The sequence below is a fragment of the Puntigrus tetrazona genome, chromosome 20 (genome assembly GCF_018831695.1).
Source record: "Puntigrus tetrazona isolate hp1 chromosome 20, ASM1883169v1, whole genome shotgun sequence".
NCBI classification, from domain to species: Eukaryota; Metazoa; Chordata; class Actinopteri; order Cypriniformes; family Cyprinidae; genus Puntigrus; species Puntigrus tetrazona.
The window spans coordinates 4,599,272-4,623,053 of NC_056718.1; the positions used below are offsets into that span (position 1 = coordinate 4,599,272).

The 23,782-nt window shown below is 36.8% G+C and overlaps 1 protein-coding gene across 5 annotated transcripts in view; it reads left to right on the forward strand.

Moving 5' to 3' along the window:
- The first annotated feature begins 208 nt into the window (after positions 1 to 208).
- The window catches only part of arid1b (AT rich interactive domain 1B (SWI1-like)), a 68,808-nt gene continuing 45,234 nt past the window's right edge, over positions 209 to 23,782 (forward strand). For 3 of the 5 annotated variants that reach the window (XM_043219052.1, XM_043219056.1, XM_043219055.1), the window contains exons 1-3: positions 245 to 288; positions 9,359 to 9,499; positions 19,047 to 19,145. In XM_043219052.1, the coding sequence (XP_043074987.1) occupies positions 259 to 288; positions 9,359 to 9,499; positions 19,047 to 19,145 (270 nt within the window). In that variant the 5' untranslated portion in view covers positions 245 to 258. Of the gene's footprint in view, positions 289 to 9,358; positions 9,500 to 19,046; positions 19,146 to 23,782 lie in introns of all 5 variants that reach the window. The other 2 variants (XM_043219053.1, XM_043219054.1) reach the window with 2 other exon arrangements.

Sequence of the window (23,782 nt, forward strand, 5' to 3'; positions counted from 1 at the left end):
TAATAGTTGTATAAATGTGTTCACACATACTGCAATACGCTGTAGCTCTACGCTGTTGCTGTTCTGTATGCTAACATGATGATACTCCTCTCAACAGGTGGCACCCATGGACCCTATGGCCATGAAGCGCTCTCAGATTTATGGGATGGGCAGCAGTCCCTACTCTCAGCCGGGCGGAACATATCCGGGGCAGCTACGCCACGGATCACCCACTTCTCACCGATACCCAATGGGAATGCAGGGCGTGGCCAAGTGGGCATGGGAGGGATGCAGTACCCGCAGCAACAGGTAGAGCTAATGATTTTCAGTGTTGCGTAAAACATCCCCTTCAAACGGATGTGTCACATGCATCTTTGATTTCCTGTGGAAAGATACTATTTGGAGATACCCTCATGGAAAGGCAATTTTACGGTTGGTAAAAAGGAAAGCGTATTTTTGGTTTTAACCAGGCACCACCACCGTGAAGTCATGTGCTTGACGCTTGAGTCTGTAGAGCTCAGTGTATTGGGAGATGTTACAATCATGTGAAAGAGTCTTTGTTATAATTTTTAAATTGCGAAATAAATCACTTATAACAAGGCTTGTGCTAAATTCTACAGAATGTGCCACAGATTTCACACACACACATATATATATATATATATATATATATATATATATATATATATATATATATATATATATATATATATGCCCCCTGGATGTTTGTTTATTAAGGATCCTATAAAAATTGCTTGATGGATGCAGTTTTCAGTCCTGTGTTGACAGATTTTCTTTTGAGACAGGAAGTTTGGGGTGACATTAGTTTACATTAAACTTGAACTTTAATTTACGTTGCATTCTTTAACTTATGATATGTTTTTTCTTGGAGCGTTTAGTATTAGTAGGAGGCATGTTCTTATAGATTCTTATAGGAAGTAGAAATTCCCTTAATATTATTTTCTCCATAGGGTAATAACACAAACTACAGCAAAACTTTAAAGGCAGACCTACTGTAAGCTGCAAAGTTTTATTTGTTAGTTGTTCACGGCGTCATTTTTCATTATTGTGGAGTGTTTTCTTGCTTTATAAAATGGTTGCTACCACATAACACACATATTTAAGACACAGATATCCAATAGAACAATTTATTAAACAAATTTATGATTCTCACAATATAGGTCTAGTCCATGATATGGAAGGCAACCTTGGGACTGAAACCCATCATTTTTCAAGAAATTTTCACCAATCAGAGAATCAAAACCATTAAGATCTTTGAATGACTCTATAGTCAGTTTCCTTTCTTAAATATTTGTCTAGCCTATATATGGCTATTTGGCAAAAAAAAAAAAAAAACGTAAAAAGGGTTCTTCTGTATATACAATAAACATGCTTTGAGCTTTTATATGTATTTTGGACATTTGTCATTCACAGTGCTTCATGGGATTGTTTTTGTTTCCTATATTAAAGCTGTTAAGTACAAAACCTTGTACCATTTACTAGCATTGCTTCAAATCAAAGTGGGTGATGTCATGATTCACCATGTGATTGGTGAACAGAGATTTCCAAAAAAAAAAAATCCCTATGGGAAAATGAATAGGAAAATATTTTTGGAAAAAGGGCTGCTGAAAAAATGGACTGGATTCTAGACGGCATTTAATTGTACAAAAAAATTGATACAGGCCTATTCATGAATACAAAATGAGTCATCATTTGTTATTTCATGTCTTGATATAATGGGGCTTTAAAGAAATCTGACTTCGCTTCCAGACATCAAAAAGTGTTACGCTCCCAGCTCCGTTTAACACATCTCAACACTTTTAAATCCATTTTGCAGAATTCCACACGTTTTCCTCACATTCGGCAACTAAACACTGTGCGTGGGCCTGGTTATGTTACTTGTCTGATGGAAAAGCTCACTTTTCACCATGCCAGAATGTTTTTACCCACCCCAGCTGGCTGCCACACAGGGGACTCTCCTGCTACGATATCTACTTTCTAAGCACATCTACCTTAGACTATCAGAATTAGTAACACTGACTCATAGCTCTCGAACAGAGATAGCAGCAGTGCTCTTCATGCTGTTGAGTCCACAGGAAACTGAAATGTCCCACAGGCCGGCGGTCTGAACAGTGACAGCCCGAGGGGAAACGCAGAGCGTGGTGCAGAAGGAACGACTCTGTTGTGCCTGTCAGCGTGGAGCGACAGTACTCCCAGCGTACCAGAGATGTTGACAGTCTTATGCGCCACATGTCTGTCAGAAGAGCTTGGCAGGCAGTCTGGTTGGGCTGGGCCGTCCTATTCTGGGTACAGACTGCCCTACTAAATTTAGACTCGAAAGCTGGACTGTGTTAAGTTCAATGCCACTGACTCTGAAATAACTGTTCTGCTGATGTAACCAAGGCCGCATGGGTGGGACGAAAGAAAAATAAGCCGGTAGTACTGTAACTAAACATGTTTTACTTTCTACCGCATTAACTAGGTTAAAATCAATACACGTGTCGTTTGAATATTGTCTTTAATCTAACTTGCACTGTTATCGAATGACGTCCAGAAAATTACTAGTACATTTTCCTTCAAGCCTAAAACACAATTCAAAGCTATATGTTGATTCAAAGTATTGTAGCAAAAAATCTATATGGAAAATTCCTTCATATTTTTGTAGCATATTGGGGATGATTGTAGCTTCTGTGTATTTTGATTTAATATGAATGCTTAGGCTAGGATGTATATGTTTGGCAAGCATAATAACACACCAAAAGATTAAATTTTTAAGATTGCAGTCAGATACAAATGCACTGAGATAAAGGACCGGAAAACTCAAAGTAAGCCAATGCAACACATTTTTTTATTGTGTAGTCTACACAGGCTGCATTCTTAAATTTATAGCACAACCAGCATAGTCTATTTTGTGTACAAATGGCTCTTTAGAGGTGATTGTTTTAATAATTAAATAATTTTTGAAGGGTCAGTTTACCCACAAATGAAAATTCAATCATTAATTACTCACCCTCATGGCGTTATTATTACGTGAAATGATAACATAATAATTAACTTAAATAACAGTGATTATGTTTTTTGGGTATTCTCCAAAATGGCGGACAACTGTAACTCATGGGGAAGAATTGCTGAATAAATTATGCTATTCTTGTTTTTTTTTTTTTTTTGTGCACAAGAAGTGTTTTCGTAACCGTAAAATTTTGGTTTAACCTCTAATGCCACATGGACTGTTTTACCCATGTCTGCTGTCTCTGTGCATTGATCGTGGTAAAATCCTTGCTGTCTATGGAGGGTCAGAGAACTCTCAGATTCTATCAAAAATATCTTCATTTGTGTTCTGAAGATGACCGCTCACTTACTGGTTTGGGTGGACATGAGGGTGAGTAATTAATGACAGAATATTTATTTTTATGTGAACTGACCCTTTAAGGAATTTAGCTTTTTGCAGGTGAAATATAGTCATCTTTATTAAATTTTTGTGAGGTCAGCAGTAATTTAAGCGCAGATTCCACAAAAAGTTGGTGACGGATTGTTGATAATCAGTATTATTCAAATGAAAAATTATGCTATGATTTACGCAGTTGTTAAATTGTTGGCAGTTGAACTACTGTGATAGCCGAGCAACTACCACAGAGACAAACGAGACTGCTAAAAGATAGACTTTTTTTCTCCAGTTATTGTAAACCTCTTTGTTCTGACACATTTTGGAAAACAGCGACGCGTGAAATCGAGTCTCCGTGGCTGGAAGTGTTTGGGTTCACGTACTCAAGTGTGTTTTGGACCTTAGAAACATAAACTGCTATTTCAGCTATCAGCCACTTTCTTTTCATTACCTCCAGATCCATTACACTGATCTTTGGTCAGCTATACTGACACAAGATCAGCAGGACAGCAGTCGTGTGCAGTTTCCTCCTGTGATTGCCCCTGGGTACGGACGTGACCTTTTTAGAACGAAAGATCAGAATCAGCAATCTCCTCCTGGCACGGTGGAACGTAGGAGAGGCACTAATCAAGAAAGACATCACCGAATGCAGCCAGCACATAATGAGATCATTACAGGAGAGAGTTTTGGGGTAATCTCTAACCCGAAGGGGTGTGCGGTGCATTCGTGCAGCTGTTAGTTGTCGCCAATCTCAATCGAAAGAGACCCTATAATGACTTTTATCTACTAGAAGACCTTAGATGACCAGAGGATTTTTTTGTTTTTTTTTACAACCCTACCTGAAATTGGATGTTTCATCTGGTCTGATACCAAGGGAATCCTGCTGTGTTATTTCTATTGATCTTCTGGCTACTTCTGTTTTGGTCACATAACATTTTTACAATAAAAATAGAAGAAGACAAAGCTTAAAACCCAGGGAAAGCACAATTTTTAGACAGAGGGAAAAAAAGACAACGTTAAATATACTTTGTTTTATCGACTTGAGAAAAAAAATCTTTTTTTGAAATCCAAAGAACTTTTTGAGCTTTCTACTTAATGTCAGAAAGTGAATTAGCATTTTTGTTCAGCCATCTGCCGTTTTTGTTCAGACCAGTTATAGCCACCTATATATATATATATATATATATATATATATATATATATATATATATATATATATATATATATATATATATATATATATATAATATACATAATTTGTTAGGCTGAAATTTGAGTTTGAGAATTTTATAAAACTGTTTCACCTTTTCAAACTGTGGCGTTGTTTTAATGTTAGTTTTACCAGCTGTTTTAGCATGTTACTGTGGATAGTTGCTGCATAAACAACATTACCATAATAATGACTTTCATTCTCACTTAGTCTAAAATAATGTAATGGAGTGCGCTAATGACATGTCATGTCTTCATGAACAGGATAGTCAGAGGAATACAAATAAATACGTTGACAGGCAAGTAGGACAGCCTATCGTAGCTATCGGACCGAGTGATATGATTGGACAAACTTTTTATAGTCCCACTTCTTTAACAGACCATATAAATACATTCAGACCACTTAACTTAGCGTTTGCCATCAGGATGTAAAGAGACTTTTAACCAGCATAACAAATCATTTTTTTGAGCCAAATCATCTAATTAATTTTTTTTTAAAGGTGCATTCAGTACTTATCTTGTTAGCGTTAGCATCACTGCTAGTAAGGATACCACAGTGTTGGTACATACACAGTGTAATTTACATTTTAATGTCAATTACACTGATATTCCACACAGTTTTAGATGCTTTACTGAATATTTTATTATTATTTATTATTATTTAGTAGCCACTTGGGTATCGCAAGTCAGTGTTTTCTTCATTATATCTACTTTGTATGTCGTACCAATATACCAAGCTTGTTTTTTTGTCTTGTTCTGTCTTCTTGACCTTTCTTCCTCTTCAGCCATACAGCTACGGATTCTCTTCTTGTTTCTGCTAATGAGGAACAATACATTTATACCACATATTTTTTTATCCACTAGTCTAATTTTCATTCTTTGCATCACCACACTGATGACCGTCTCTCCAGTTTCACAATATTTCAACAAGGATTAATTCACTGAGGGGCGTCACCTACACCATATATTATTAAAACACTTTATATTGAATTTTAGTAAGTACTGTCAGTCTCATGTGAGTGTACTCCAAAAATGCTGTTTTCAGCATATATTTCTTAAAGCCTAAAACCTTTTAAATTAACACCAAACCCCTGAATGCACCTTTAAATGTGAATTTCTTCTCCATTAGTGGCATCAAAAAAAACTTGCCCTTGTGTTTTACCTCTGTGTTCGCTTTGATGGAGTTAGGTGTGTTTAATGAGCGTGTGTGAACTCGGGTGGATGTGGATCAGGTGCGTGGCAGGGGGCCGCAGGTCCTGACAGGTGTTTTGAAGGCTCTGTAAGAGGACAGGTCCTATCACAACACAATCAGCAGAGTCCATCAACCCCGAGGCACCGCGCTGACCATCTGACCGCCTCTCACCTGCCCTGCTGTCCACACTGCTGACAAGCACAATACATGGCAGAGAAATGGATTAAATGTGCCGTTTGTGATTGGACACAATCTCTTTGTGGGATTTTGAAGCAATCGTGCGCTGTCCTCTTAAATCCCTTTTGTTATTTCAGTGATGGAAAGACTGGAAATGCACGGCAGTTATCCTTTTACATTCCCCTCAAATGCCGCACAGACGGTTACAAATCCGGAAGATAGGGGTCAGAATATTTATGCGTATTTGTTACACTGCAATTAAAACAAATCCAATAAAAAAAATGTGGGAAAGACAAATCTATTGTGAAATGTTATTACAAAAAAAAAAAAAACTAACCATGAGAATGGTTGTAATGCTTATAGTTTTGGTCAAAACCATGCAAAAAAATTCTTTGAATTTAAAAAGGCTTTGTGTTCATACTAATACTTCAAAAGTATCATTTATTGAAAGCGTTTTACCGCAAACCTTTCGTTTTTGTGCTGTTTTTAGCATATATTTTACATTTCAAACCGATATATTAAAATACAAAATATAATTAATTATGATTCATTATTACAATATTGCAATATTGTACAAAAACACTGTTTTGAATCTTTGAAACGTAGGACACTATTTTCATAAATGGGTGTGTGAATATAAATACATGTGCATGTGTGTGTATTTGATAAAGATTTTTATTTGATGTGTTTATTGGAGACTGACAGCGGATAGAAAGAGAGGAAGCAATAAGGAAAAGAGAAAGAGGAACAAGATGGGGACTAACCGGGACTCAAACTCGGGTCACCTAAGGCATTGCTGCCCACAAGGCTACGGTTTCGACTTACTTTCTAATGGAAAACTGATTGAGGAAATTATTTTTGCAGTGTAGATTAGGGTTTGTCCTTGCTTGACTTACGTTTCCTCATTAAAGAAGCTCAGAGAACACAGCTCTCGATACAATTCCCATCTGAGCCTCATGAGTGTATGTGCACGTACCGTCGCTGACATACTTCTGCATGTATTAGAGAGATGAGCGGGAAAAACACATCATCATGGTTCGTGGATTTGTTTTCTGTTTGGTATGAATGACAAATGAGAATTACAGCGGATGAAGGGAGCGGGTAACGGGGGGCTCAGATGGGAGGACAGCGTGCCAATGGCAGCTGTTGCTTTGAAAAGCTCTTACATAAGAGCGTCACAATAACAGCTTGTCGTGAATCAGAGGAGGGGGAACAGTTGTGGATTACTAAAGCACTAACACACCCACGGGGACCCTCGGTGATCAGATGTCTCCCATCATCCCTCACTGGCTACGTTCACACAGCGGCACGATACAGTTGTCAGTCCTGTTTGCTGCGCTAAATATGAATGTGTTCAAATGCAGTTTTAAAACAGACTGACAACAAGGGACTCTTAACTAAGGGTGCTGATAAATTTGGTGAAAAATCCCAAAACCTGATAAAATCAAATAAATAAATATTACATATTATTTATAAAAAAATGCTTTGCAAATAATGCTATACTATACAAATGATGTTAATATATATGTGGGGGAAAAAGGGTTCCAAATATAAAATCACATTGCAAACCGAACATTTAAAAAGATATATAAATTGCAAATTATAATAAACAGAAACTGGTAAACCTGTTAAATGACTGCTCTCTTCTCTCATAAAAGCAGTTATGTTTGTTACATGTTCAATTTTAAACGTGCATTCAATGTCTAAAGATATTTTAACAAAACTGATATTTCAATCAAAGCACCTGATTGCGAAAAGTAAACTACATTTGTTTTTAGCTGCTTAATATAAAACATTCTCCTATATCCTATGATCATTTTCATTATTTGCTTTGTTCGCATTGAATGCATTACTCAACATTGTGAAATTACATGACATGATTTTATTTTATTTTTACCAAATTCGAATGATTATTATCAATTAGTAGTTGTAGAGCTACTCTCAACTGGATGCACAACTCGTATCTGTATGCTGTATCAACAGCAGTGCTTGGACAAATAGATGTCTGTTTTCTGATGTAAACACTTAGCGGGATATTTTTTTTGCTGTCAATCACTAATGCTAGGGCTGTCAACCTCTCTCAAGCTGAAAAATGACAGAAAATAGCAGTATATTGTGGTTGGAAAGCAAGACTAAACACCTGTTAGTTGTATGGCTGGAAAAATACAAAAATATATTTGACCAAATATCTGAGACAATAAAAGTAAGCGCGGGGAGTTACTAAAAGCGACTGAATAAAATTTAAATCCTTAAAGTCACAACACAAAGTGCTGCACAGTAGAGTTCAAGGATATAGGAAAAACCTGACATTGTCGTATTTCGTTTTTGTGATATGAGGGAAAATTTTATAGGCCACATTTCCAGTTTTTAATTAGAATTTTGGCTACAGTGGCTTTTTCATGAAAGGGCATGTAAATATTGTATTTTTTTTAAAGCTTAGACAGCTCTGCACACCAAATAAAGGTTTCAAAAGGGTGTTTTTGCAGTGATGCCGTAGAAGAACAATGTTTGGTTCCTCAAAGAGCCTTTCAGCGAACAGTTCCTAAAAGAATCATTTTAAATAACCCTAAACCACAAAACAGTTTTAAGTGTCCATTTTCAGAAATTGAGATGTATACATAATGTGAAAGCTGAATATATAAGCTTTCCATCGATGTATGCTTTGTTAGGCTTGCTTTATGACAGTATTTGGCCTGAGATACAACTATTTGAAAATTTGGAATCTGGAGAAAATCTCCTTTTAAAGTTGTCCAAATAAAGTCTTTAGCAATGCATAGTGGTTATCAAAAATGAAGTTTTGATATGTTTACAGTAGGAAATATTTTCAAAATATCTTCTTGGAACAGGATGCTTACTTAACATCCTAATAATTTTTACCATTAAAAAAAATCGATAATTTTGCCTAACACAATGTATTTCTGGCTAGGCTACAAATATACGACTTAAAACGTGTTTTGTGGTCCATGGTCCATTTTAGAAATCTAAACAACCTTTGTTGACTATGAACAACCTTTTTTTGCATTTATAGGACCATTGATGCAAATAAAGGGCCTTTATTTTTAAAAGTAGACTGTCTGCTCAAGTGTAATGCGATCTGCTTCTGTTCTGTATGCAGTGCAGGGTAATTTGGGAGTCACACCTGTTGATAAATATGGTTGTCAGTCCCAAACACCGCCTGTTCCAGCACTGTGAGAATCTTTTATTCCTGACTTGAGACGTCACGCCCCAGACAGAGAAGTTTCAGATCGGATTAGCATTGTAAAGTAGTCGGTTAATGTTCCGGGGCGGATCGCCATTTAAAATACTTCACAGATTAATAATAATTGTCCTCCCTGCCGTGACACGCCATGCGAAGCATTTCAGAATGTTTGTCGGTGAGCGTGTGCACGGTCTCATGTTTTTGTCCTTGCCTTGCTCAGCAGATGCCGGCTCAGTACGGGCCACAGGGAATGGGCGGCTACTGTCAACAGGGTCAGCCCCCGTACTTCAGTCCTCCACAGCAGCAGTCTGCGGCCCCCTCTCAACCCCCCTACATGCAGCAGCGCGCTCCAACACAACAGGTGAGCATTTAAGGCTGATAAATAGGTGCTAAAGTGTCCTCAAAAAGATTTTCACGTTTTAAAAAAAAGTTCACATTGTGGAGAAAAACTTGCCAACCGACGAAACAAAACTCTCGTCTTGAATATTTAGCTTTTGAATATTCCTGACATATGCTGAGCATTGGGTATTATTGATAGAATCTCCTGATGATCAGTTTTACAAGAAAGAAAGAAATAATAATAATAATAATCTTTTTAGGACCATTAAGTATGTTCATGCCAATTCATTTCAGCCCCAAATTCTCATAATGTGAAAGGAATAACACACTTTATTTATTTTTATGCCAACATAAGGCAGTAGAACATTTACTACTAGGCCTATAAATATGTTTTTATAATGCATAATGAGGATGCAGTTTTTCTGCATTGTGAAAAGAATACCATTTTTTGGTAACTTTATTTTAATAGTCCACTTAAGACAATCTAATAACATACTACATGTCAACTAGCAGTCATTAGAGTATTTGTGGACTGTCTGATTAATATTTTCTAACGCTTAATTTTGATGGGTCCCCAACATAAAACATACTATGAGAAGCTGTGCAAGTATATGTCAACTTCAAATAAACCTAAACATACCGTAACCGTCTACTCCGAGAGTTAGTAGACATGTATTTACAAAGTTACTTATAGTTAGTAGAATGTCTAATGTGGACTATCACAATTTTTCAGCGTTAAAGCAATGAAGAAAATGATTGCAATTTATATTTCCAAGTTATATTTGTCTGCACAATATAACAATTAACCCCACCTCTTTTACTCTCACGCTCTCTCTCACTCACACAGTTGAGTATCTAGAGAAACACAGCTTTTTCTCTTGTCTTTTTTCTATTACACACTGCTTGTTCTTAACAGGCTGCAACACACACACTCCAATAGTTTGGAGAAAGCAGTAATAAGAAACTGGCCTTGAGTGGATGTCTCAGGGGTGTGTGTGTAATATCAGCGAGGACAGCACTGCCGTGCGCCTCATATTGCTATCACACTCTCTGTTTATTCCCTGGACCTTAAAGGCATTATTTTCATTTTCTCTTATATGACACTGAGGCTGATTGAGAAAAACGGTTTCATTTTCTTCCTCTGTGCCATTGCTTCCAGTGTCTCTGACAGGAGAGATTGTGGGGAGGAGAAACACTGCAGCAAGTGGGAGATACAGTGGGCTCTAAATGTCTGAGAGAACATTGAAAAAGTTTTCGAATTTTCAGTTTCAACCGAAAAAAGTTACTCCACTTGAAGATTAAATAAATGATATTTAGCGCTATTTAAATAGAAAAAAAAAATGCGACACTGATCATGTGAACTCCTTTGGGCAAAAGGAAGTCCGTGCAGCTTGAACGCTCCCGTCATCGAAGCAAAAAGGGAAAAACCCAAACACTAAGACATTCATACTTATTTAAATAGTTTCACGGAAAACGATTTGTAACGGAAAAAATAGTTTTCAGTTAGAATAGGATGCAAGACAGAGGCATTTTCACTAGTGGTCTCAGACTTTTGGAGCTGCTGTATTTTCCGGTCTTTTTCTTCAGGCAGAACTTTGAACTTTGAAGTGTTAAGAACTTAGCAGTGTCTTAATTTGCATACTAATACTACAAGCCGTTATCCACTGATGAAGGGAAAATGCATTCTTTTAAGCTATGGTTACATTCACCGTTGCTCGTGAAATTTTCGCAGGTGAAAGAAAGCAGAAATGGGCTCGACAAACATGATGAATGGAATACGAGGGTAGAGAGGTTATAATGAATAATAAACATCCGACAACTGAATGAAGCCATTTAGTTGTTGGACGCCAGTTAGGAAATTAACCAATCATTGAAAATGATCTAAATGAATGTTATTTAAATGTATTAATTATTAACTTAGTGGGAGAGAACTGTCACAGTATTAGGGGTATTAGGGGGCGGTATTAGGATATTTCCATCCTGGAGTTTATGCCAGGGAACGGTGCCAGTCCATTGATTTTATTGGGGGGTTAAAGGACGTAGAGAAAAAACGCAAGGGTTTGCAAAAGTAGCTATCCAACCTGCAGCCAGTAGTTGAGGAAACTTTGCTGCTGTGCACTCGTAGACATCCGGAGCAAACTTACTAAATATTTGTGTGTCACACCATTAAACATAGTTGACATGTAAAAGTGTGCATAAACTAAATATTCAACAAAGCCTCTGACTACGTGTAATGATCCGAAAGTGTGTGCTTTCAGTGTTTTCCCTAGGTTTTCGGCTTTACTGTAACATTAATTAACGTAACAACTAAAAACATTGAAGAAATAACTTTCCAAACTTTTATTTTGACAGGTTGCCTTGAATACCTTTGCATTTCTGTGCGTATATGACATGAGGGTAGTTTTACTCAAATGAAATGGTCAAATGATCATGAAGCGACGCTCAGAGCAGCTGTTGGGATGTTTGTGTATTTATATCATCATAGTCAGACAGCAGATGTTAATATCACCGGAAGCATCACACATGCTTTAGTACAGTAGTACACAAGGCCGCTCCTTCATAAATATTGGCAGGGAAAGCTGGTTTAATTTTTTTTTATTCTGTTATTAATTACTAACTCACGTCGTTCCAAGCCTGTAAAAGATTTGTTTATCGTTTGGAACACAAATTGAGAGAAATTTAAGAAGTCTGAGAGATTTCTTACCTTCCATAGACAGCCATGCAACTGAAATGCTCCCAGACCCTTAAAGGTATCAGGGACATCAGTAAAATAGTCCACGTTACATCAGTGATTGAATCCTAATTTTACAAAGCTATGTGAATATGTTTGTGTGCAAAGAAAACAAAAATAATGACTTTCTTCCCTATTACTAGTACCATTTTGGAGAGTGTCATGACTCTCCAAACATGTGCTTTGATCTGCTTGTAAAGAATACCTTTACATGCTGTTGCTGACCTAGAACACTCATGCACTGTGCCTTGTTTATGAGAAGAGGAGATGTATATGCATTGTGATACTTTCCAAAATTACTGTTTTAATTACAGCTCTTGGATTTCATCAGAAATATCTTAAAGGAATAGTACACCCAAAAATGAAAACTGCCCCTATTTTACTTCCAGGTCATCCTAGGTGTATATGAGTTTAAAAAAATAAAATAAATAAAAAATAAATTTCTGGCTCTTCCAAGCTTGGTAATGTTTGTGGATAGTGGCCATTATTTTGAAGCTCTGTTAATCAGATATATCTGCAAGTACTTCGCCGTAAAACTAACCTTTACACCTCCGGTGGGCTATGAAAAAGATCAATGCGATTTTGTAACAAAAATATTTCATGTTTTAAAATTATAAGGTAAATAACTGACTTCCGGTTATTTTCCAAGAGAGCATCAAGTTCCAGCTTCTTGGCTGACTTCTGACTCCACGCAAGATGCAACTTACATCATACGACGTACATCAAGTCAGAAGCCTGACATTAGTTTTACATTGCAGTACTTGTGGAAATATCCAATTTACAGAGCTTCAAAATAATAGCCACTATCCACCAGCATTACTAAGCTTGGAAGAACGAGGATTCATTTTTTAAAAACTCAGACTGTGTTCGTCTGAAAGAAGAAAGTCATATACACCTAGGATGGCTGTTTATGGTGTAATTTTAACTTTTAATTATTCCTTTAAACCCCAGTCAGAATATACTTTGTACTATGTTTTGCGGTTAGGACTGTCACTGTGTCCGATTATATGATTTTTGACTCTTGTCATGTCTTGAACAAGAAACATGTCAGACTATACGATGCTACCCAAGAATTCATCGCATGCTGTCATTAACAATGTGCTGTCATCGATACGGTAAGCATCTCAGAGGTGTCATGCACTACGACACACTACATAAAACTAGATGAAATGACTGAATCATGCCTCCAGGGGTATATAACAGAAAGATCCTTTAAAATCTTATCTTATCTGTTGGGTAACCATGGTCATTTCAGTTAGGACCACATTTAGGACAAAAGCTATTACAGAACAGCATTTCCGAAGCGCATTATCCCATCTTAACTACAGATAGGAAAAGGGGTGTTACAGAAACCTCCTAACTTGACAAGCATTTTTAAAAACTGCCGTAACTTTAGGACAACCCCACAGCTGTCCCAACTTCAAAATCCAATGAAAAAAACACAAAAAATAAACATCTCCGTTGGTGTGGATGCTATAGTTATCTTTATATATCGTCTTTGGTGTGAACGGCCTTAATGCCTTTTTTCTTTTCTTTTTAAAGTTAAGTATCCTCAATTATTTTATTTATCTCATCGGCAGTGCAGTGCTGGTTGCTTGGTAACAGACCTGAGAGTGGGTTGTCAAAGTTGATGGTGCAATTTAGGATTTCCTAACTAGAGATAAGATACAATTTTGTAAGATAGGATAAAAATCCCAAATCAAATGAATGTTTCCTTTCATGCGTTGTGTAATAGCTGTGTGTAAACGTAAACAATTTGCAAAGTTGTAAATCTGAAAGAGCACGATTAAGTTATTGTCTCCCAAAATAAGGAATTGACTCTATACAGCCTAAACAAGTCGTTAGTACTTTGCATAATTCCTGCCTGTGTTCTACGTTGGCCAGCCCCCAACAACTCGACCCCTTCCACAAACACATTAATTTACTGACGGCTGCTGTACGCGGTAGGCCAATCACAACAGACTGGGCCATCTGACCAATCAGAGGAGAGTAGGCTTACGGAAAGGAGGGATTTAGAGAGAGAATCTTAGAACTGCTTCAAAACGAATTGTTTGAGAATGGCTGAAAAAATTAGCATTATGCATATTTAGAAAAAACTAATTTATTTTAGTTATTTTAGTTATTTCGCCTCCCAAAACAATATTAGGAGCCTTATAATAAGGCATTTTAAGAGAGAGAAATAAAAAAAATCCTATTTTATTCTGATGTTTTTTTTTCCAGTATCAGTTACATAGTAGCATATTTTGGTGAAACTTACTAATTTTAAATTGAGGATATTTGATAGCATTATTTAAGTTTAAATCCTACTAGCTACATTCTGACTTAAGAAAAAACAATAGTGTGAGAGACAGTTACCTCTTGTAGTTACCCAACCTCTAGTGTGGAATGGACTTCATGTCCCAACTTAAGCATTAGCTTAAGAACGGCTGATGCAACCAATGCCTGTTGACCAATTTCATACAGACAAGTCCAGTCATGGTTTCAGAAATGACTGTATTCCCACCTGATTTTAAACTGACCCAGCCTTTTCTAGTGGTTAAATACTCAGACTTTCCTCTAGTGTGTAAATACCCTTCACTCTAAAGGCGACTCAAAAAGAAACCATTTGGCAAGTTTGCATACCTTTTTCAACATAATGTGATTTATGATGCACATTTTTATCTGACATACTACTCAGGATGTAATATGTGAATTAGGACGCGGCGTTCTATTCTGCAAATGATGGTTCATCTCCGAAACGACCCGAAGGCTGTTTAATGTTAGCTGCAAAACAAGCTCTCCCCGTCACCGTCCTTAGTCTGGTTAAAATCAGCCGTTAAATCAAAGCGCTGACTTTCATTAGAGCTTCACAGAGCAGTCTCAGAGTGACCTCCAGCCCGACGTTCTCCTCCGCTTGGCTCATATCGTCAATTAGCACCATGTGCTGGCCACGAAAGGTACATCTAGCTGACCCAGTCTCACAGCATCTGCTGACCATACCGTTTATAAAGGCCCGACTGGTTTCAGGACAAGGTTTTTTGTGTGTGTGATTTAAAGGCAAAGCAACGTGACAACAGCATTCACAATTATTGATAGACTGTTAGCTGACTATGATATTTTTTTTATTTTATTGTTCTCCTCCTCATGGTCTTGGTGACAATCAGTGAAAAAAAGAGAGAAAGAGGCATTACGTTTTAATGAATGATTATGTAAATGAACTTTTTTTCTTTACAATAACACGCACCGATTAAGCGCAATAAGACCAGGGACGTTTATTAGGAAAGTAAATACTGTCAATTTTTTGCTTCATGTTGTTTTTAAGGAGACAATATGTCCCTCACGCGCTGACTACACATCAAACTGCTCAGGGATGATGCAATTTCAGACAAGCCATTACAATAGGGCATTAATCACACTGAAGGGATGCTTTCCGTTTTATCTGCAGCTCAAAGAAGGATCCGTTAATCATTGCGCTGAAACCGTGGAGTCACAAGGGACTCGAAAACCATAAAAAGATGGATTTGATGTTTTCATGGACATGTTGAGTTTTATGAGTCTCAGATGCGTTTGTCTTCTTAAAGCGACGTTTTCATCCAGGCACACCCTGTGTAAACACGACTCGTTCAACACAGACCCTTGCTTTAAAGAAAACATGAATTATATGAAGAAACGAAGCAGAAAGCTCTGACTCAAATCAGAACATATTGACCTCAAAACTCCTTCCTGAGGCAATTGGAACTACTCCATTGATGTTTTTTATGTTTTTATTTTGTAAGCCTATCAACCATCCATAAACAGAAAGAGAGAGAGAGAGAGAGAGAAGGGAAAGATCCACAACCCCTAGAAGCTGCAAACACCAATAAAGGATTTTGTTTAATTTCTGTTTACTACTTATTACTTTTTGTTGATTGTAAATATTTTATGTTATCCCAAATGACAAAATATCACAAAATATTTTATTAACTGCATCATTTTACTATATTTACAGTTATTATTATGTTAACTTTTGTATACTCATACTATAGGTCTTATTGTAAACAATTCATCCACGTGTATGAATATATATTCTTAACTATTTGTATGTGTATGCATATTTTAATATTCATAATTTATTTGGGATTAATCAGAATGAATCAGAACTCAATCATAAGACTTCTCTCCAGTGTCATGTGCTGGTCTTCTAGTTCACTCGATCATTTAGTTTGCTTAAATCCCGCCTCTCCACAATTAACGGCAAGCTTAATTTTTGAATATACATCTTAAAATCCAGTCAACAACTGGTGCATAGAAGCATGTCCCCTCTCTATGTTTCTTTCTTTTTTAATAATCCATTACACTCAGTTGTATGTCACAATACGAAAGAAAACACGTGATTCTATACTGTAAACAATTACGTGATTTTTAACAGAAATAAATGTAAAAACGCTACAGTAAAATTCCTAGGTAAATTCCTGTAAAATTTATAGGGAAAAAGACGTTCCCTGCATTGCATTTCTCATGTTACTAGGGTTGTATGTTACATCTAATATTGTTAAATTAACGTTTATTGAGTCTCGCCATGATATTTAGTGTTTGTGTAAATGATTTTTCATCACCTGCTGTTTGTGGTTGTCACGGGTACAAGGCAGATTGCAGTACTGTCATAATGTTGGTATATTAACATTATATCAACTAATGAAATGACAGTATTGAACTGTAAATTTAAGTTAAAACTAAAACGTAGTTTACGTATTTTTATTTTTTTTTTTAAATAGTGTACTATTTTCATTGTGAGATAGTTGGACATTTTATAATGTTTTGTTTTTTTTGCACCCATATTTAGCATTCAATCAGATGAAGGTATGTAATGTTTTAATTGAATGCAACACGTTATAATATTTAACTAGGAGTACATTTAACGAACAGTTTGCTGGGATACTGAAATCTTTATATCAAGTGTAGTAAAATTTCCCCGACAATTTTATTGACTACTAAAATTGTGTTACCGTGCCAGTGCTAAACTGCATAGTGAAAGTGAAATTTGTGAATCTGAGGGGAAAAGCATGCGTCACACGGGAAGTGTCACATAGTTTTGGTGTGACGCTGTGAATCTCGGAGGTCTCGCTGTCCGTTATCGCAGCAGAGCAGCTGTTACGGTTCTGAATCAGCACATGCCTGAGCAGTGATGTAATGGCCCAACTGTAAACAGCCGTCTGTGTGTGTGGCCTGGCCATGACCCAGAGTCAATACACACGCACACACACACACACACACATACACGGCTCCGTCTGGCTCGGGAATGCCCCCTTTCTTTTTTTTTTTTTTTGCCCAGTGTTTTTTTCCCACTGTTGAATGAAGTGAGCGGGGAGGGAGTTCTGGTGATGTTTGTATACATGAGTGAATTGCGGGCAGGGCGACCTTAGTTGGCACACTTTCAAGCCCTTTTGTTTTCTTTTCTGAAGTGTATTGGCTGGGGGAAGTCAAGTATCCACTTTTCCTCAAAAGATGCTGTAATTAATTTTATTTTGGCTTTATACCCATAGTGTTATTGGGATATTGGGCCCAGATTGCTGTGGACAGTTCAAAATAGTTTTTCTCTTTCTGTAATGCACAGATTGTATTTAGATTTTTTTTTTGTTGCGTTTTGCTTGTCAACTTTCACTTAGGGAAATTGATTGACTGACACAGATGAGGCTTTGTCAGTTATGTTTACCATATTGGCATTCATTTTACAACAAAAGTAATTTGGAATTTATAGCTGTTATGGTTTTAATACCAAAGGTTTGGAATAATTATGGTGTTTTATTTAAATTTGTCATTATCAAAAATACAGCAAAACTGCAATATTGTAAATATCATCATAAATGAAAATAACTATTTTATGTGGTAATATATGTTAAAGTGTAATATATTAAAGTGCAATATTTTCAGCATCATTTATTTCAGTCTTTACTCAGCCTTCAGATCCTTCAGAAATCATTCTGATATGCTAATTTGCTGATCAAGACACATTTCTTCTAAAAACATGTATTTTTGTACCATTCAAAAGTATTACATACAAAGTGCACAGTAAAAACACACACGGTAAAGTACTGCTCCAGATCTGTGGAGAAAAACACACAAAGGAACACAGATGTTTATGTAGCTTATACTAAATAAAAATGAAATATAAACAATCTAGTAGACAAACCCTCAGAAAGACATTTATAATATTACGAACATTTCTGATTCAAATAAATGCTGTTCATTAAACTTTATATTAATGAATGTATCTCGCAAAATGTATTTCCACAGAAATATTAGGCAGTATATATATTATATATATTGTAATAGAAGGATTTCTGACATGTGACACTGAATACTGAAATAAATTTTGAAAATGTACTAGTAATTGTTTTATATTGTAATAATATTTCACAAAATAGAATGTCTTTTCTTTGATATCCAGTTATTTGGACATTTAGCCTTCAGAGTTCCGACTTAGCATGAGGGCCAATAAGTAATTTTTGGATAAACTATTGCTTTGATGCATTTTTTGATCCCCTTGTTCGGATTGTGTACTTTTACGGTTGATTTCAGTGCACAGTCTGCGTTTTAGACATGCCTCAGCATTTCTGCTTGAACAGCCGTTCTGCTTGTGTGATTCACAAGTCTGTGGATGAAGCAAAATTATTGGCTGCTGTCATCACGCTGTCTGCAACTGTCTAATTACCTTATTCTGTGTGAATCAGGCCCTGCTAATGTACAGTACCATGACACAACTGTCTGGGCCGTCTGAGCCCTTCAGTTTCTTCACGATTGTTTTAGTTTTCCTTCTTAATTTAGTTGAGCTTTTGGGGGTTTTTTTGTTCATGAGAGTCTTTCTCTCTTTTCCTCATAGGAGACTCTGCAGGAGGGATATGGTAGCAGGGGCCAGTCTGGGAAACCAAACCACGATGACATGGGTCTTACTCAGCAGGACCGCCCGTCCAGCCTCCCGGTGAGACATTACAGTCCAAAATTAGTCTGAGATTTTAAAGACCGTCTGACTTAGGTGTTTGATAATCACTAGAAATATTTTTAGATGGTCCATCTTTCTCAGTCGGATATAGTAGTATAGAGATATCGCAAACAAATCCTGGTATGTGTGGAGAAATGCCTCCACTCGCACATGCAAAGATTTCTGGTTGTGCATTGCACTGTTGCTTGCCTTCTCAAGGCTCTGGTTGCATCTATTTATCAGAATTGAGTGCTTTTCCAAAAACCCACTTTTGCGCTCCGTTGCAACCAAATTGTCTGCACCAATTGTTCTCAACCGATCAAAAATGGTTTGCAGGTCCGTTCTGATGGAGTCCTGGACAGTGAGGGAAAAACAATGCTAATGCAAATAATAGAATGAAACTTAAGAGAATTGTTGGAATAGAAAAATAAATATGCTTATTTTTTAAAAAGGAGGAGAAAATGTTTTCCATTACATATATGCTGTTGACAAGAAAACAACTATTTTTCGCCGAATTATCAACTGGCTGTTATTTTTTAATTATTGTTTATTTCTGTTGTTGATTAATTTTTAAGAAAGGTGTTTTGTTCATCTTATTTATCCTTTTATTCGTCCAAAAATAACGTTTTGTCATAATTTACTCTTTCACACTTTACACACCAAGACCTTTCCTCTTTAGAACATGAAAAGAGATGTTAAGCAGTGCTAATGTTGCTCATTTTCATACATTAAATACAGTTAGTGGCCGGTGGCTATCAAAAAAAGAAGAAAAGAAAAAGAAAGAAAAAAAACTAATGGTCCTAAACCAAACCTTTTTTTGTTCTTTGGAACATGAAAAGAGATTTTGTGCAGTGAACACATTTAGTGGCCATTGGCAATTCCAAAATAAACAAGGAGCCAAAAAATACCATGAAACTCATCTTCACTGTTATTACATTGGGTGATTACCCAGGAATCAGTGGTTTGTCATTGAGGTTAGGTGATATGGAACTAACTTGACAAGTAGCAACCACTTGAGTTTTTGTTCCGCGGAAGAATGAGGTCAGATGGGTTGGGAACGACATGAGGATAACTAAATACATTCTGGTAAACTGTTCCTTACAGTGAGATATTGTCCTTTCTTCACTGATCCGTGAAGATATTCTCAAGGCTCAAATGATTTATGAGGATTTCCAAATTGCTGAAGGAATTCCTGTTACCATCCATTTTCTAAAAATAGTCATTCAGCCCTTCTGCCCTCATAAAGCTCTTAGTGTTTCCAGTGAGCAGAGAGTCAGAAGACGCTGCATGGGTATTTAAACGAGTGGAACTGCAGTCTCTGGTGCTGTCATGATGGGTTTCCAGCAGGGGTTTGATGACTGAGGTAATGTTGTTTAAAAGCCCCAGGCGGCTGCTGGTATCATGCCGGCAGACCTATTTTTAGATGTGTCTGACACAATGGCCCAGTGAACTCTCAGCCAAGGACAAAGAGAATAACAGCAGAAGGAACCAGCCAGTGTGTGTGTGTGTGTGTGTGTTTGCATGGATAATTATCTCAGAGCGTCTCTCACACAGTAAAGTACTACTCCAGGTCAGTGGAAGAAAAGTACAAAGAAACACCAGATGTTAATGTAGCATGAACTACACCAATTAAATTAAATAATAATCTTGTGGGAAAACCTTCAGAAAACATGGGTTAAAACCACAGAAACTAAGTTGTACATGTATCCAACACAAGCCTACTTTTGCCCTGAACTGAGTTTTGTGCCTTGTCTTTGAGGGCTGGTGATGCTGTTACTGTGGCAGTTTAATGACTTGCAGCCCATTAATATGAACTGATGTTTTACTGAATTATTCCTACAATTATATTAAATATAGACGTAGGATCAGCATGACGGCAATAAGAAAAAATACACTCTGTCATGAGTGAAGCAAGTTTTGGAGCTTCACATGTCAGATGCTGGAGGAAATTTGCCCTTTGGTCTTCTCCACCTGGTCGTGCTCCTAATTGTGGAATCCCCGTGAAATATGACGTGATTTTTAAACACATTTGGCTTATTGTCTCTTTATTTATGAAAGCGTAAAGTAATCCACCTTACTGGCACCCAAAACAGTGTGAGCTTTGCATGGCATAATCCGCTGTCATGCTTCGTGACTGCAGAAAGTCCTTGAAAATTATTTTTGAAGTAAATATTTTTGAAGTAAGGTATGATATTGCATGTCGACGTGGCCTTCAGTGAGGCTACATTTGCCCTTGGAGATCTAGAGCTCTTGACATCTCGTTTAAAGTGCACTTTGAAATGAGAAACAGCCTTGAAAATATATGCTACAGGCAAAACTGTAAAAGCATCCTGCATGTAGATGTACAGTGTAGTTTATGCATTATGTATGTTAAAGATCCCATAAAAGCAAACATTGTGAATGCGATACTGTTTTCGCAATATCAATAAGCAGGAAGATAATAATAAATAACATACATTTTAGGTGCAAGTTACTTTGCCTGTTTTGTCTTCGCAAATAAAAATAGTCAACTCCAGACGGTTTGTTCTTGAATTAATTTAATTCAATGACTTGTTTTTTTTTTGATTGGCAGTATTGATATTTGAGCGAGTCATTGAATCATTTTGAACCAGTTTGTTCAAAAACATTGATTTATGGGGTTACTCTAATCCAAAATTAAAATTTTGTCATTAATCACATTAAAACCCATAGTTTCATTCGTCCTTGGAACACAATTTTAGATATTTTGGATGAAAACCGGTTGGCTTGTGACTGTCCCTTTGACTTCTAAGTAATGAACATTGTCCGGAAATGTATGAAAGACATCGTCAGAATAGTCCACCTGCCATCAGTCTGTATGTAATGGAGCAATGAGAATGTATTAAGCAGAAGAGAATGCGAATTGTTAAATAAATATCATTTTTTTCACAAAGGTATGGATTTGGAACGACGTGATTAATGACAATTTTAATTTTGGAGTGGAGTAACCCTGTAAATCAGTATTTTTTTAAAAAAACCTGGTTTAGTGAATGATTCAATGACTCACTAAAATATCAATACTGCCTGCACTAACCCCTAACCCACAGACTGTCCAGAACGCTGCAAACACAGACAAGATGAGCAGTGTAAACAGGGAAACTTTGTTGTACTAAATATTAGCACTCTAGGTTAGCCAGACAGAGCTAACTGTCACATAATGCAGAATTTATACACAATCTTTTGCTGATCTTAACCTTTTCACTCACTGTGCGATGTCACACGAGTCACGAGTGGCAGTGCGAGTCGTCTCTTTGATGATATTAATTGTGATGGCTGTATCGCATTGCGGCACTGCTGCTGGGGTAAACACATCCAGATACTCCTGAATCATTTGTACATGACATAGCTGCGGTTTTCTTCTCTGTTTTCTGTTTTCACGGGATGATGCATCAAACCTTTGGACACAGGGAGGCTTTAGCACTGAACCCCCCTCGGCCCGCACATACTCTGTCAACTTATGACTTTCACATATAGTTTACGAATCCAGTATTTATTTAATATCCGCTAGTCTGATCATTCAAGACGACCCCAAGAAACACAGATAGATATGTCTTAATGTAATTTGAATATCGGAGACCAGAGAGATGTTTAAAAATACTTTGCATTGCGGTGTAAATGCACCAATGACTTCGTCCAGGAACTGCCCTCCAGTCTGTCGCTCTCTGAGAGCTTTCTGAAGACCCTGCTCGAGATCCTTGTGGTGAACTTCATCCGCTTTGTTGATTTTTATGGCAACACAGACCCCTGCTGATGAGCTGACCTTGTTTGGGTGCTTCTGCGCCGGTAGAGGCTCTTGATGGTTCGACCTTTCAGATCTGTCTGCGAGCTGTCATTTTTCCTCTCTGTGGGGTTTTATGTTTGGATTTATGGCAACTTCTCAGTCATTTTCACTCTTTTTGGTCATCAAAGGTTTCCTTTTAGCCGTTTTCTTCACATCCTGTCATGGCAGATTGATTTGCCATCCTTGATATCGTGTCTGATAAATTCTCATGGTGGAAGCTGAGATATCCCATACATGAAAAGCACAGCACAATTTTCTACCTCCAAAGAATTTATTAGATAACAAGAGAGAAAGATATCTATCTCACTTTGTCATTTTAACAGTTAATGCAATTATTAGCAAATTATGACTTTTTCCAAGCATTGAAACCATAAAGAACAAAGAAAACATAAAGACACAAATGAAGATTGCAGTGCTTGAAGTTTTTAACAAACAGCCTCAGGAGTTCAAATAAACATGCAAAAATAGATGAAAAATAATGCAAAAAAGAATTCATTATAAAATCTACTCGAATGGTTTGCATAGTCTTTAGTGGATGAGGTTTCAAACAAATAAAAAGAGTTCACCTAAAAATGAAATGAACGTGTTGTTGCAAACCTGTCTGACTTTTTGTTAGTTGAATATAAAAGAAGATAATTTGAATAAAGTTTTTAGGGTTTTTTTAAGGGTTTATCAGTATAAAGCCAATGATGATAAAACATTTTTTTTTCAAAATATGTTTTGTATTCTGCAGAAGACAGATTTCATGTGATGGCTGAGAAAATAGCCTGAAAGTACAAAAAACAAAACAATCGTAATTGTTTTTTTAATTGCCTTTATACAGATTTTAGATGATTAT